Raw genomic sequence first — 15,922 nt, 5'->3', positions numbered from 1 at the left:
TACTGCAATTGCTGTCACATCCCCTCCTGATACACTTAACCTATTAAAGACCACCCATGCACTGCTCTTCCCACACCATCCCATTTGTAGTTCTTTTTCTGTCCCCTTGTGCTGGTGCAGTACACATAAGCTAACCCCTGGGCAGTTCTCCTGTTCCCTGGCTGTGGCTGTGATGTTCTGTAGTGGTGTCCCTGTAATTTGAGAGGCACCAAGAGCTGCAACCTCTAACTTTTTTCTGTTACAACTGTACCTACTGTCCCTGTTGCTCCAGAGGTCAAGTCATGCAGCCCAGCATTGTTCCTCTCTTCTCATGAGAAAGTCATCTGGTGATCTCTTTTTTTTTTTTTTAAAATTGGCTGCAACATTTTAAATTGAACTTCTGTTCCATTTCCTTGACAAAATTTAAACTTTATTTAGATAAAGAAAGTGTAAACGTGGGAAATTGCTTTCTTCCTTCTTCCCCTTTTTGTTGAATATGTGATGCAGCATTTAGATTTACTATCCCTTTTCCAGTTGTTTGAGTAGTCTTTTGGCAAATGCTATTTAAAAAGGACCAAGAAAGCATTTTTTTTTTTTTGAGTTTATAAAAGTAACTGGAAAATTCTTAAAATAGTCATAACTAAGAACAAAGTCCTAATGTGAAAATGGGGCTTTAAAAATGTAGTATGATTTCTCGTGTGAGTTATCTTTTCTATTTGCTTTTTGGCACATGGATGAAACAGTAAATATATTACTTGAATGTTTCCTGTTAGCGTGGGTGTTTACTTGCATTCTTTTGGACTTTTCCACAGGTGCTAGAAATGTTCATCTTAGTATTGCAGCAGTGTCATAAAGAAAATGAAGACAAGTGGAAAAGATTGTCCCGGCAAATAGCTGACATTATTCTCCCAATGCTTGCAAAACAACAGGTTGTTACATGAATTTTTGTAATCTATAACCATCTAAAGTAATTGTTATAGTGTATGTATGTATCAATAATGGCTTGGGGTATTGTGATTTTTTTTTTTAATAGATGAAGACAGATTTTCTTATAAGTGTGGTTGCCATATCTAGAAAAGCAATTACTGCAGGGTAAACTACGTGTTTGAAGTGTGAAGGTCATATTTAAATGCATGATGTATTTGCAGTATCTTTGAGGCTGTTTCCAGATGAACCTTATTCTACTTCTCTTACGACATGAATATATCAGAGCTCTTATTAAATGGTGTGAAGATTGTTCCATATTTATAGAATGTCAATATTGGTTTTTTGTAACTGCAGTGAGTCTAGTTTCAGGTTTTTTTAATGAGGAGAATGGAAAAACATAGTCCAAAAGTGCATTAATAAATCACAGAATCATGGAATAGTTGAGGTTGAAACAGACCTCTAAGTATTGTCTCCCCTCAAAGCAGGGTCTACAGGAGTAGGTTGCTTAGGACCATGTCTAGTCAAGTTTTGACTTCAAGGATGGAGCCTCCCTAAGCTCTCTGGGCAACCTCCTCCATATCTGAGCATCTGCACAGACAGAACACAAATAAATAAGAACTGTATTTAAATGGAATTTCCTGTATTTCAACTTGTGCCTGTTGCCTTTAGTCCTGGTACCTGGATATCACTGAGAAGATTCTGGCTCTTTCTTCTGTACTTGTATTGTCTCCTGCAGCTGCTTCCCCTGGTCAGATGCTTGAACACATTGATAAGGATCCCCCTAAGCCTTTTCCAGGCTGAACAATCTCAGCTGCCCCTTGTATGACAGATGCTCTAAGCCTGTAACCATCTGTTTAGCTTTCTCCTGGGCTCCTTCCAGTGTCTACATGTCTCTTCTGCTGGACTGCACACTGGGGATGGAGAGTGGGCCCTTTGTATCTGGGAAGAAACGGTGACTCCTTTTAAGAGAAAGTTTTTTCAGTGCTTCTCCCTAAGCAACAGAGGACTTGTATTTGATATAGATTTCCTGGAATTAGAAACACTTACTTCAAGGATCAAAAAATAAAACCAGTGAAATTGTACCCTTAGTGTTCTTTGCTCCATGATGGCAGATCCCAACTCCCATGAGGAGTGGGCAGTTATCCCATGGTTGGGGAGAATGGGCAGTTATCGTGGATCCAACAGCAGGTTTTGAGAAAAGCTAAAATGCTGGCAAGTTGAAATTGCCTTTGGATTGTATGAATCTGTGCATGTGCTCAACTGTCAAATTATTTAGGCAAGATAAGGTCATCCAGATTTTGAGTCCAGTTCTTTGCTTTTTGCAGTTGATTCTTTTATAATTTATCTTGAAAAACTGATTAAGTGAGGTGTTCTGCCTCTGTTGCTGCAGTGTAATACCATCATAGTGGTTCACTTCTCTGATGCTTAGGTTTTCTTTTTCTCCTAGTTAACTGCTTAAGTTTATTCATGACCAGCTTTGCTCTCTATACATATGCCTGATAGGATGTCCAGAGAGGAGAAAAGTTTTTAAATTTTATGACAAGTCAGTCTTTTGGTGTCATTCTGAATATGGCATATTTCTTCTAATAAAATATATGTAGTGTGTATATTGAATTTCATATGATAGATTTTTGTCTGTGTTCTCAAAAATCCTGTATAGGAAGGCCTGCAAAGAAACTCTAATTTATCTTTCATAGCTTTTGGTTGCTCTAAATTTTGTACTGTAAAGGGCAGCTTTATTATACACAGGTTGTCACAGAAATGTTTAAATTTTGTAATTTTTTTTGGTAATTTGTAATTTTGTGTTGCAGTTACCTTTAGTGGATAGTTACAAATTAGTTTTGTGTTTTATTTTTGCAGATGCATATAGACTCTCATGATGCCCTGGGAGTATTGAACACTTTGTTTGAAATTTTGGCTCCTTCATCCCTTCGCCCTGTGGACATGCTTTTAAGGAGTATGTTTGTTACTCCTAAAACAATGGTAAGCAGTTGTTTCCAGAGAAAAAAGAATCTGATGCATTTCATGCAAAACAAAAAAGAATGTGTTTCTCTTTCTTAATTTGCAAAGTGGTGCAAAGTACCTGCAGCAGATTTTAGGAAATAATTGGTTAGAACTAATATAACTTATCACCTGGGAGCTCTTTATGCAGGAATGTTCTGCTTATGGATCACTTGCCTTCATTTTGTATTTTGAGGATTAGGAATGTAGGGAAACATACTGTTATAATAAATTCTAGAATGCAATTTGAGGGGTAAATCACGTTTTTCTTATGCAAGTATTTGTACTGTTTTTATCGTTAAGAGATTGTTTAACAGAGTGAATATAAGCTTTATGGTTGCCAGAACAACAGCATTTTGGAAGACCTGAACATAAAAATTATTTCGGCTTGCTCCATTCTCAAAAGGATCTGATTTTATACAACAGTTAATGATTATTTTTTTTTTTAATGGATTCCTATGTTTGTTAAAATTCAAAGGTGTTCAACACATCTTCTGCATTTTTGTGTTTGTGTTAGGCATCAGTGAGCACTGTTCAACTATGGATTTCTGGAATTTTGGCTATCCTTAGAGTTCTGATTTCACAGTCAACAGAAGACATCGTTCTATCCCGTATACAAGAGCTTTCCTTCTCACCATATTTGATTTCATGTCAAGCAATTAACAGACTGAGACGTGGAGAAAATAACTTACCTGCACCAGAAGATCGCCCTGAGCTTAAACAGGCTAAATATCTGCCTGAAGAAACATTTTCTAGGTGTGTTGTCTTTTGAATGACTTAGGGGAAAGATCAAGATTTCTGAAAAACCACATATATATTGTGCAATATGTAGAAGTGTTATGTGATAGGAATAAAGTCTGTTAATAAGTTGATATGAGAGGAGTGTGTGTGGAGGAAGGAATGAGATGGACAGTAGAGGGAGGAGATGAGCATTTTGTAGTAGGGACTTTGGACTGTTTTGGTACCTCTTCTTGAGCCAAGTGAAGGACCTAATAGAGCTGTTAAAATGGGTGAATATTGGACTTTGTAACATGAGGCTGAAAAACTTCATTGATTAACCCTTTCCTCCCTCCCTGTGTGGGGACTGAGAGATGAGCCATCTCCTTTCTAGAAGCCCAGGTTCTGTACTAGAATCTTGGCAGCAGGTAGATTTGAATCTATTAAGCTAGTCCTGATCTTTATTTCCTATTTTATCTGGTTAGCTTCCCATGCTGATGACCTCAGAGTGACAAATTTCAGGCAAAAGTAGTGTGGAGAAGTGGAGAGAGTATTATGTTGACATAATGTTTGTCACTAAGGCGTAATGTTTTAATGTAGTGGGAAGCATTTGAAATAACTACTTGTTTAAGAAAATAAATTTTTATTCAAGTATGGAAATTCAGATAGAAATAAAATGGTGTTTCTTATTACTATCATAGTGAGCTGAGTGATGGATAGAGGGAAAACGGGGTTCTGAACTCCTTTAATGGGACCAGCAGTTTCCTGAGTTTCATGGGCAGACCTCATCTTGTTCTGAGATGTTGCATTGATAGTTCTTCTGTTGGTTGCATATGTGGTTTTTTCAAGGTTCTTATTGCAACTGGTTGGCATTCTACTGGAAGATATTGTTACCAAACAGTTGAAAGTGGACATGAATGAGCAACAACATACTTTCTACTGCCAGGAGCTGGGCACGCTGCTTATGTGCTTAATACATATCTTCAAATCAGGTAATATGTTCAGCAGTGCCTTGTGTTGTAGCATACAGTGGCAAGGTGGTTTTTCAACAATTGTTGAATGAGTTGAACTACTGAGAAGGAATATGTAAGTGCTGACGACGCTCTATCCTACTTAGTATAAAGAATCTCCTCAACTTTGTGCTTGTGTATGCAGGGCACATTTTTTACATTCCTTCTATGTGGAACAAAATGTAACTACTGACTTCTCATCTCTCCTTTTAACTGTCTGAAATTTCCCAGAACAAAAATGCAAAGCATTCCAAATTTGGGGCTGTATTTCTTATGTTTTTTTCTCTATTTGGAGTTCGGTATGTATGTCCAGGCTTAAAATACTGAGTTACAGATAGGTGTATTGCATGATCTCTACAAATTAATTTCATGTAATACTATAAAACAACTCTTAAGTAATAGTAGTAGTAGAACCTTATATGATTTAACAGAGTAGAAGGAAAATTTTCGGACACCTGGGCTGTATTTTCATGTCATAGCATTTTCTTTCGGGTTTAGGCTTAGGTTAGTTAGTAACAAGTTTAGTCACTAACTAAGTATACCTGGGTTTGTAATACTTTTGTTCAATTAAAACCTTTATGACTTTTCTTTTCAAGTTATATTCTTCTAACTACAGGTGTGGCTTGCAGCAATTTGCATCTGGGAACATTGACTAAGATCTGTCATTTTTAGCCACTGTTCTACTTGGATGTTTTGTCTTCTCACCCATTATAGTTTTTTCAAAATGTGAGCGTTGCTGACTCCTGTGTATTGAACTACAGGAAACTACTGGACTAGAAATGAACATTTTAAGTTTTCTACTTGGAAGTTAGTAGAAGTAAAAAGGCATACACAAAGGAAAAGATTAGCATGCAGTGGCTTTCATGAGTGTAGAAAGTCACTAGATGGTGCAATTACTGCAGATGGAGAAAGCTGGAATGTTAATAGCACTGGGTTGCTAGTAAGTGGGCCTGAGTTTTGAGACTCAGTTATTTTTTCCCATTCTTTGCTATTTACATTGTATATTTATCGGTCGTGGGGGCAGCTTAAACTGGTCCACATGGCTGTGGAATTTACAGCTTCATTCTTCTGTATATCTGGCAAGGCAAGCAAGCAACACTATAGATCTCCTTTGTTATTTTGATTAGCTCTTGGTTTCTAACTGGTTCTGAAGAAACCCTTTTTTTTCCTGATCTTACCTTCTTGTAGAAACTCAAAAAACCCTGTACCTTTAGACGACTTTAAGTTTGTCCATTTTCCTTGTTTTCCCACCCTTTGTTTTGGCATATGAATACAGAATCAGCAAGGTGGAAAGCAAAATTCAGCTTTTGCACTGAGTGTTCACTACGGAGGGTAATGACTTTTGTCCACTTGAATGTTTACATTTTGCACTTTAGAAATTGGATGGAAGGGTATCAGTTTAGTTTCAACTAAATGTATTTGGGAGGCCCTCATCTGAAGTAGGATATTCTTGTAAGCAATCTTCCTTAGCATATAGAATAGTAGTTACGGCATGGTTCTTAATTAGAACTTCTCTGGTTTACTTTATTAACAAAAAAAAAAAAAACAAACCAAACCCAAGAGTGGTAGTGCCTTATCAAACCAGATTTGTATTCTCAGGGTACCTGGAATAATTTTAAAACTTCAGAATTCAGACTGGAGCATTGTTACTCCAACATTTTTTTTATTCTTTTCAGGGATGTTTAGAAGAATCACAGCTGCAGCCACCAGACTTTTTACAGGAGATGGATCTGATGGTAGTTTCTACACGCTTGAAAGTTTGAGTGACCTTGTTCAATCCATGATTCCCACACATCCTTCCTTAGTTCTCCTCTGGTGTCAAATCCTGCTTCTTGTCAATTATACCAACTACAACTGGTGGTCTGAAGTGCATCAAACCCCAAAGTAAGATTTGTTTTCAATCCCTAGTAGCATTTTGTCTCATAATTATATTTGCTAAAATTATATTTTAAAAATCTAGCTTTTTTTATGCTAAGCCTGTCAGCCTGTTGAATAATGCTGTTTGGATTCTGAAATACATAGTTCTGTATCTACTTTATGTATATATATATAGTCTGTTCTGATATCAGCATGTCTTTCAAACGAAGGAAATGTGTTCTGCTCTCAGGCATCACTTTCAATCTGACACTAAACGAAGTGCTCAAGAATGCTGGTTTCGTGTTCTTGAGCAGTATTAGGTTCTGTTATCCTACCAGATATGAAATAGCCCATGTTTTTCTTCTGAAGAACTAAAGAGGTTATTTAAAAGTTCTTCAGACTGTCCAAGGAAGTAAGAAGCATGGAACAAAAAAGGTGATGCCACAATTGTTGGAAATTGAAGAGGTCATGGAAAGCAAAGTGTCTGCTTCAAAGCACTGTAATGTTTGAATAAATTTTCTAGGAAAGTAAATATTGTGTAAGGAAATTGGTAGAATATTCCAGTTGACTTGATTGTTAATGTTTCAATAGCCATAGTAATAAAATAGTAACAAAATATAACGTGCTTTTTGCAGGAGACACAGTCTTTCTACTACTAAATTGCTTAGCCCTCAGATATCTGGAGACAGTGATGAATCGGATTCAGAATCTAAACGTGGCATGTGCAATCGAGAGATAGTGAGAAGAGGAGCACTCATTCTTTTTTGTGACTATGTTGTAAGTTCCGAATTATTAATTTTATAACTATAATTTTGAGTTATGCTGACAGTCTTTTATAACTGATGTGCATTAACCAAATCTGTCCGGTTCACAAGTGGAAAATGATGACTTGTGAAACTAGTGATTTTATTTTCAGATGGTGCTTCTGTACGCTTAGTATGACCTAACACTAAGTAGTGTTAGACTTTCCAATATCAGTAGCACTGCACAGTGTCAAGGACAGACCTAATTTCTGTCTCTATACCTTAAGAGGAGAGGATTTACATTAATGTTTAATTCCATTTTGGTTCTCTAATGAGAGCAGTTCCTGTGGCTTTGGCCTCTTCCTGCCTCAATATTGGCATTTTAGTTCATTGGGAATTTTTGACGTGAATCTTCGTATAATATCTAGTATTGCACTTTGGTTTGCATTGCAAGGCAGTTTTGGGGCAAGCAAACTGCATTCCTTTCAGATTCAGGTAAACCAAAAGCTATGTGTAAGAAGCACTTCAAGCACCAATGGACATTCAGTCACCAGATTCAGATAGAGTCCTCCAAAACGTCTTTACTGGGGAGCCTCTCAGCATCACCTTGTTAGCTCTACAGATCTTTTCACATTGCATTGCAGTGCTTGTTGATATACACATAGCCTCCGTAGATTTAAAATTAATTATTGACAGATCTCTTTAGATTTCCTTTCCAGAAATTACTCATCTTTTGTTTAAGGCCAGTAGCAGTAAGGAATTGTTAAAATCAAGCCTAAATGAAAATCACATTTTACAAGGCTCTACGTGTGCATGTTTATTTTGAACAGCATTTAATTAAAAGCAGGATCTTTGAATCGACCTTCTCAATTTACTTGTTTCTAACCTGGATTTTTAGTGTTTAAAAAAAATAATTTTCAAATTTATTATAAATTTATTAATTTGTAACAAGATCAAAAGCATTTGGAAAATTTCTTGTGTGAAAATAGTGATGGTGATATTACAATATACACACTTTATTTTAAGAGCTACCAAAATTATATATGAATATTATATATTTTATATATAATCATGTTGTGTCAGATAAACTTTTTATTAATGAAATGTTTAACATGGGTATTACTGGAATCAAATTTTATTTTTTCCCCTTTAGTGTCAAAACCTACATGATTCAGAACACTTGACCTGGCTTATTGTGAATCATGTTCAAGATTTGATTAATCTGTCCCATGAGCCTCCAGTACAAGACTTTATTAGTGCTGTTCACAGGAATTCAGCAGCGAGTGGTCTCTTCATCCAGGCCATTCAGTCACGGTGTGAGAATCTTGCAGCTGTAAGTTTAACTTTTTTACTTTTTTTTTTTAAAGAATAAAGTAACTTACATTTCAGCATGTTTAACTGATAAGTATGCAAATTCTGACATTTCTGGATCATTTATCAAGTTCTAATTTTATTTTTAAAGTCAGTTCTTTAAAAATGCAAACAACGAACCTAATAATATATTTGCAACTTCAGGATCAAATGTATGAATTCACGTAGAGTTGGTTAAGCTGCTTTTATTCCTTCCTGGGTATTACCCCCACATAATAAATATCTGAAGGGTAAATTAAAGCTCTAACTTTTGCCTTTGATTTCAGTACCTTGGTAGCATAAATAACAGAACTACTAACTAAAGAGGCAGGAGCAGGAACCAGTCCATCCTCATAGGCTCTAACAACATGAAAATGATTTGCAAGCTCATGCTGCCCCCATTGATCTGCTCCACAAGTTATAGCCTCTTGGTGAGGGAAATACTGCTTCAGAAATTCAGTGTATTATTTCTGTTGATTATTTTAGCTCCCAAATTAAAAGCAGTGGATGATGTTTTATAGGGATGTGAGGTTGTATGCATCCCTCTACATTCAGTGAAGTGTTTGATGATTATCAGAAAAGTTAGTAAAATTAAATAGCTGATGTTTATAGTCTGCTCTAAACCCAAAGGGTTCCATGAGTCAAACTAGTTTGTGTTTCTCCTTTTAGATTATTGGTGCTCATATTTTAAAAAAAATTTAAAATTTCTTAGCACCTCCTTTTAATCTTGAGTAGCCGCTGTTGTTTCTACGATTAAATGTGTACTCAAAAAAAAAAAATCCCTAGTACTTATCAGGATTTCTGTACTTTCTTTTGTCCTGTTCCTACCTTCTTCCAGCAAGAGTTCAAGCTTCTCACTGTATTCGAAGCTTTGTGTACAAATTCCACTTAAGTCCCTCTAACTTCTTTCCCTAAAATTTTTGCTCTCTACTTTTTGCTTACTCTTTGTCCGAGTAAGTTTTTACAGGTAAACATCAAACAACTTAGTGTTCTTATTAATTAAATAACCCAGTAACTTGTATTCATATATAGATGATTATATTGATCAGCTAGTTGTCTGGTACAGTTTTTTCTAAATGCCTTTCCCTTTAGCTTTGAGATCTTTGTATTCTGATTGCTTTTATTTTTGTCTGTTTTTCTGTTTTGTTCTGTTTCAACATCTAGCCCACAACTCTGAAGAAGACTTTACAGTGCTTAGAGGGAATACATCTCAGCCAGTCTGGGGCTGTTTTAACATTATATGTTGATAAGCTTTTGTGCACTCCGTTCCGTGTACTTGCTCGCATGGTTGACACACTGGCTTGCCGTCGGGTAGAAATGCTTTTGGCGGCAACTTTACAGGTAAACATAAATATATTTGTTTGTAAATAAGATTGGGTAGTGCTAGCAATATAATCAAGTGTAATGATTTAAAGTACGTTAAAATATGATGACGTATAAGTGATTTCATTGGAAATCACTTCAAAGGAATTTTTTTTGTTTAATATATAGATATAGGCAAATAAAGTGAAATATAAACATTCACATAATTCTCCTAGTCTGCTTAAAGTACCTGTGGGTATTTTGCTTATTTTTGTCCTCTAAAATTATTTTGACTCTTTCCTATAGAACAGCATTACTCAATTACCAGTTGAAGAACTGGATAGAATTCAGGAATACCTTCAAAACAGTGGATTAGCAACAAGGTAAATATTACCAGTATGTGTTAAAATGCCAAACTAAGTTAAGTTCTAGTACTAATTGTGTTAACTCTTTTTTCCTACATTTGAGTTTTTTCTTAAGATAGTGGGTCATTTTTGGAGATGTAGGCATATTCTGGCACAAGGACAGTCATGTTGGTTGAGTTGGATTTGCAATATACTTACAAATTAAAGCAAGCTAAAGGCTTGAAGGCATCAAATTCTCTCTCCCGCATCCCATTCAGTATTTAATTTTCAGAGACAGAAACCACAAATTAATTCATTGACAAAAAACTATATTGCTGGAAACAACTTTTATTTTCTTCAAAACTTTTGCAGAATTTTGTGAGTCCAGGCTGGGTGGGCTTGGTTTTTTGGGTGTGGGTTTTTTGTTGTGTTTTGTTTTTTTTTTTCCCCAGTCAGCTGTGTTAAAAATTTTAACTGCTTAGTCTCCCAGCTGTTTAAAATTGCTGTTATAAAAAGGAGAAAATTATTCAGTTTCTGAAAAAGTTTATTTAATGTTGGGAAGGGCCCAATTTACTACTCTTGATGTCGTTGCTGTTTGAGGTTAATATCTATTGACTGAAATAAGAAAAAATAGGGGAAAGAATTTAAAGCACAAGATAGCAGTGGATTGATAGTAATGTGCCTTAATAGGCAATGTTATATTTGAATTTTTACAAAATTTTCAAAATCTCTAAGTGACTTTATATACAAGTTCTTGATAGCAGTAATAGAATAAAATAAAACAAACAAACAAAAAAGCCCCCGGACTCCTAACACTGACGTAAATCCACAAACTGGAATTCTTGATATATACTTGTTAAAAAAGAAAAGTTAAATTTTAGTGTATTTTCGTTTGGTGCCTGTTAAAACGTATCTGCAATCACATAATCTGTACACTAACTTTGATTCTTCTTACTCATTAGTAAGAGTTACTGCATAAAGAAAACTGAACAGCTTGCATTTTATGCTTAAGCATGTACAAATTTTAAATCTAAATTAAATTTAAGTCTTTATTGTTGGTGGTGCTGAGTTCATATTGGTTTTGGCTACTGATAGCTAGTAAAATTTACAGTTTTGCATCGTATGACTGCATATATCCAACAAAAAACTTAAGACCCTACTGCTTTTCTCTCCCGGGATTAGAATTGGCTCACTGGATGTCTTCTATTTTTAAATGATTTACAAAACTGAGTAAGTTAGCACTCTGCTGATCTGTTCTTCTATTTTCAGACACCAAAGACTTTACTCGCTCTTGGATAGGTTTCGTCTTATGGTAGCACCAGACACAACTAGTCCTTCACCTCTCGTTACCTCACACCCACTAGATGGAGAAGACCAACCAGCTTTAGAGAATGTAATTCTAGACAAAGTAAGATTATGTTTAGAAAGAGTCACTAAAGTGCTTTGGCTGTACACAAGCTTTTGCTCGTTACAAAATGTTTAAATACAGCTTATTTTTACTACGCAGTGAATGTTCTCAGAATTGTCAGTGAGTCTCAGATAGAGATCAGTGAATGATTTCGTATGTGTTGGCTGACCGTTGAACTTGGAATGAATAATTAGCACATGCATAGATGTTTATGTTGACAGTGCTGTGAAAAACTATCAAGTTTTGTTTCTTTGCATAACTTTAAGATTTATATAAGATTCAATAGAGACAGGTATATATACTCTTATTTTATTGATATGTTTACTGTAGTGATCAGTTTTATTCATTTGCTGAAAACTGTTGTTATCTCTTGGAAATTAAGCATTATTTCTTGTTTTCCACTTTACTGCTTTAAATTACTTTCAGAGAACAGTCACAGCTACTTAACTGTTTGGTCTTGCATGCACTTAGATGTGTTTATTTAACAGTGGATTGGGAGGCAAAGAGCAAGTCTTTTGGAGCCTAAGTCTTCCTTCCTTTCTAGTTTGTCCTACGGCACAGATAATTTCTCCTTTTTTTTTCCTCTGTGTTCTACGGTGATACACAGTAATAGGAAATGTATGCAACTGAGATGGCAAAAATTATCTGATTAGCTGACCATTTGGAGGAGACTGATATGTAGTCAAGGAACCCATTGACTCAGGAGGGAGATTGAGAGATACTTAGATAGCAGGAGGAAACACTGTTTATGCCCAGCAGCCATTTACCCATAGCTTTCTGTCCTCAAATTAATCAAAAAAATATATTCTCTCTGTAACTGTAAATCTTGGACAAAGGAATTAGGTTTTGTATGCTCTCTCCACAGCCCCTGCATAGTTCATAGGATCAAAGACTATCTCAACTTGGAGGGGACCCATAAGGATCATTGAGTCCAACTCCCTGCTCCTAGCAAAGTACCTAAACCCAAACCATATGACTAAGAGCGTTGTCCAAATGTTCCTTGAACTCTGACATGCTTAGTTGCATTAATATCAGCAAATTAGGATGTCCAGTTATGAGAAAGGGGTAACTGCACCTCTTTGTATTCCTTAGTTAAATTAGTTATATTATTAACTAATTCCTGTAGGCTCATTGCTAATAAGAGTAAATTTGCAGTGATGCGTGACAGTCTTAATTTACTTCAGCGAGTCTTAAAAAATAGATATTCTCTTCATCTGCTGATTTATTTGAATCTGAAGACTTTTCTTCCTTGGTTATTGTAGGGTTTTTTTTGCTATTACTGTTATGTTTATGTGACTACTGAGTATTCCAGGGTTTTTTTTTCCTAGATGTTCTCAGCTTTAGGATCCTAATACATACACTTGTGCTATATGTTAAGCTTCTTTTCCACTCATTTGCTGTCCAGACTCTCTGGAAATAGACAACTTGCCAGTGAACATCTGTTGGTCTAGTTTAAGATGGTCCATTCTGCGTTTGTCTATTTTGCCTTTTGCTTTTTTGAGGTTTTTTTTTTTTTACATTAATGTGACCTAGTGATCTCTTAAATGGAACACAAGTCAATGCCGATGAGCAATTCTCCCCTGCCTCCATGAAGTGTATTATTTTCTCAAAACAAATATGTAATAAATTTCCTTTTTTAATTATTAAAGGACTGGTACGTGTCACTAGTGACGTCGCAGTGTTGCATCAAGTCCGACTCGGCACTGCTGGAAGGTGCAGAGCTGGTAAATAGGATACCTCAGCCTGACCTGAACTCCTTCATGACCAGCAAGGTAACTTCTTTGTCAGGTGAAACACAATCAGCTGAAGAGGATGTTATTATTTCTAATTAATTATGCAACACTTGTAGTTCACTTCTTGAATTTAATTTCGTTTTGAAAACTAAAATAGTAGATACATATTTCATTTCTGTGTCTAGCAATGCTGCTAATACTAGCTTTCTAGTAGCACGGGTTGGGTGTACAGAGTGGAAGTGATGGTTAGTTTATGTATTACAATCACAAAAATCTAGCTTTACCATTTTACATAATCTTCTCATTTTGCCATACAGTCTCTTACAAGGCCAGATGTTTCTGTAATCTTTTAAATATCTGTGCTAAATGACTTGCAATATGCCCCTAACAGGGCACAAATAGTAAATCTGGCTTAGGGGTCAAGTTGTATCCGTTCCTTTGTTTTTTAAGAATGTATTTTGTTCAAATTCTCTACATTTTACTTGCTTGAAAACTTACTACTTGAAGATTCCTTGTAGAATATAGGTCATCCTTAGCATTATACACATATGGATCTGAAAATTTGGAATAAGTATATTGATTTATCTGTCCGGTACAGATAAATGTTGGGAATTTAAATGTGGACCAAATATGGGCTCAGTTATGGTATTGTTACACCACAGTAGAGCAGAGGGCATAATAACAAGTTAATTAATAAACTGTTAATTTGCTACATGTTAATTAATAACTGCTAATTTACATGTACTAAGTGTGCCCAAATAGTATCATCAGATACTTAGCTTCTGTTTAAAAGCGTTTTCTTTACTTTTTATGTGCTATTCAATTTCAGGAATTCAACCTAAGCTTGTTAGCACCTTGTTTAAGCCTTGGCATGAATGAAATCTCAAGAGATGGGAAAAGTAGCTTCTTTGAAACAACTCGGAGGGTAACTCTGGATCATGTGTCTGCTGCTGTACAGAACCTTCCTGCCAACCACCAGGTTTTTCAACCGCTATTGCCAATTGAGCCATCAGCCTACTGGAAAAAACTAAGCGATATCTTTGGTAATAGAAATAATGGTCTTTTTAAGTTTACTCTCTCTTCTGCAAAGGTGCTTTACAGATGTCTTGTGAATACATGAACTTACTATTTTAAAAAAATCTACATACCTGGCATAAAAGTGCTTCTGAAATAATTCTGAAAAAAAAATTGAGGGGAAAAAATTCAAACTGCTAGATTTCATCCAGTCTTGTTTTATAGGAGATGAGGTGATGTATCAGTCTATGATGACACTTTGTCGTGCACTGGCTCAGTATTTGTTGTTACTGTCAAAACTACCAGCTGGTCTCCGTGTTCCTCCTGACAAAGAGGATGATATCCTGAAGTTCGTAGTTATGTCAGTAGAGGTAAGAAAATACGGCATAATTAAAGATGTTACGAAATGCTGGGAGAGGGGACAGCTTAACCTGATCAACATTGAGTTACTTTTGATCTTGGCTTTCTTGTCTTAACTGTAGAAATTTCAACAGTTATTTTATTTGGCCTGTGCTAGTAAATCAGATTGGCTTATGGGACACGGGCAGCTTTTTACAAGGAGAGGTTGCTTGAATTGATGGAATGATTTTGGCATTTGGCAGAATGTCCTTGCACTGATTTTTGGGACACTGAATAGACGGTGTATAATGCTCATAATTTTATTGTTCTTAAAATACATTCTGTTCTGTCGGGGGTAAAAAAAAAAAATCAATACAACTTGCTAATAAAATCTTACATACCACTGAGTAAAATACAAAACAAAACAAAAGCACCTTTGGTTGTAAGTTCTTCTGTTGCAAGAATTTGCTACTAATGGGAAATTTTTATTTTTGCACAGGCACTATCATGGCATTTAATGCATGACCAGATTCCATTAAGTATAGATCTCCAAGCTGCTCTGGATTGTTGCTGTCTGACATTACAGCAGTCTAGTCTCTGGAATTTGCTGGCTTCTGCAGCTAATGTGACATACGCTTGCTCCTTAATTAACTGCATTAGATTTATCATAGAAGCAGGTGAGTCCAATTTAAGCAGCTACGAGAAGATTTTCTTAATGAATTGTCAGTCATCACTGATCAAATGCTAGGTGTCTGGAGTATTTTCTCTGAGTCCTTTTTAATTATTTCTTTGACAAATTTATTTTTACTGTTTTAATTTCTCATTTAAAATGATGTGTTTACTTTTGAACTTGGCCAATGTCCTATAGATGTAAATATTTAACTACTACGTGGTTTTAAGGAGAAAAATGGATTATGATATATGTAATGGCTATATCTTTTAAATATTCTTGTCTAATTCAGTTGCAGTTGAACCTGGTAATCAACTTCTTAGTCCTGAAAGAAAGAGGAATACTTCAAAAGGCTTAAGTGAGGTTGAGGTTGATTCAAACACACAGAGTAAGTAAGCAGTGAATTACATGTTTGCCTTTAACTTTCAGTGAAGAAGTACTTGTAGGTACCCTTTCCCTTACTGGTTTGTTTGTTTTTTTTTTTTAACAATGAGAGTTCATCTGAGACCTTACTTCTATTTCATAAAT

The 15,922-nt window shown here is 35.6% G+C and overlaps 1 protein-coding gene across 1 annotated transcript in view; it reads left to right on the top strand.

Moving 5' to 3' along the window:
- HTT (huntingtin) overlaps positions 1–15,922 on the top strand; it is a 79,490-nt gene that overhangs the window by 43,504 nt on the left and 20,064 nt on the right. The window contains exons 37-51 of the mRNA XM_014966822.1: positions 792–908; positions 2,767–2,889; positions 3,425–3,663; positions 4,474–4,616; positions 6,311–6,518; positions 7,127–7,268; positions 8,388–8,567; positions 9,749–9,925; positions 10,193–10,269; positions 11,500–11,638; positions 13,288–13,410; positions 14,201–14,414; positions 14,611–14,756; positions 15,224–15,401; positions 15,687–15,782. Coding sequence (XP_014822308.1) covers positions 792–908; positions 2,767–2,889; positions 3,425–3,663; positions 4,474–4,616; positions 6,311–6,518; positions 7,127–7,268; positions 8,388–8,567; positions 9,749–9,925; positions 10,193–10,269; positions 11,500–11,638; positions 13,288–13,410; positions 14,201–14,414; positions 14,611–14,756; positions 15,224–15,401; positions 15,687–15,782 — 2,302 coding nt within the window. The remainder of the gene's footprint in view (positions 1–791; positions 909–2,766; positions 2,890–3,424; positions 3,664–4,473; positions 4,617–6,310; positions 6,519–7,126; positions 7,269–8,387; positions 8,568–9,748; positions 9,926–10,192; positions 10,270–11,499; positions 11,639–13,287; positions 13,411–14,200; positions 14,415–14,610; positions 14,757–15,223; positions 15,402–15,686; positions 15,783–15,922) is intronic.

Source organism: Calidris pugnax, unplaced genomic scaffold (genome assembly GCF_001431845.1).
Source record: "Calidris pugnax isolate Ruff unplaced genomic scaffold, ASM143184v1 scaffold14, whole genome shotgun sequence".
NCBI classification, from domain to species: Eukaryota; Metazoa; Chordata; class Aves; order Charadriiformes; family Scolopacidae; genus Calidris; species Calidris pugnax.
This window is presented reverse-complemented; position numbering and strand designations above follow the sequence as displayed.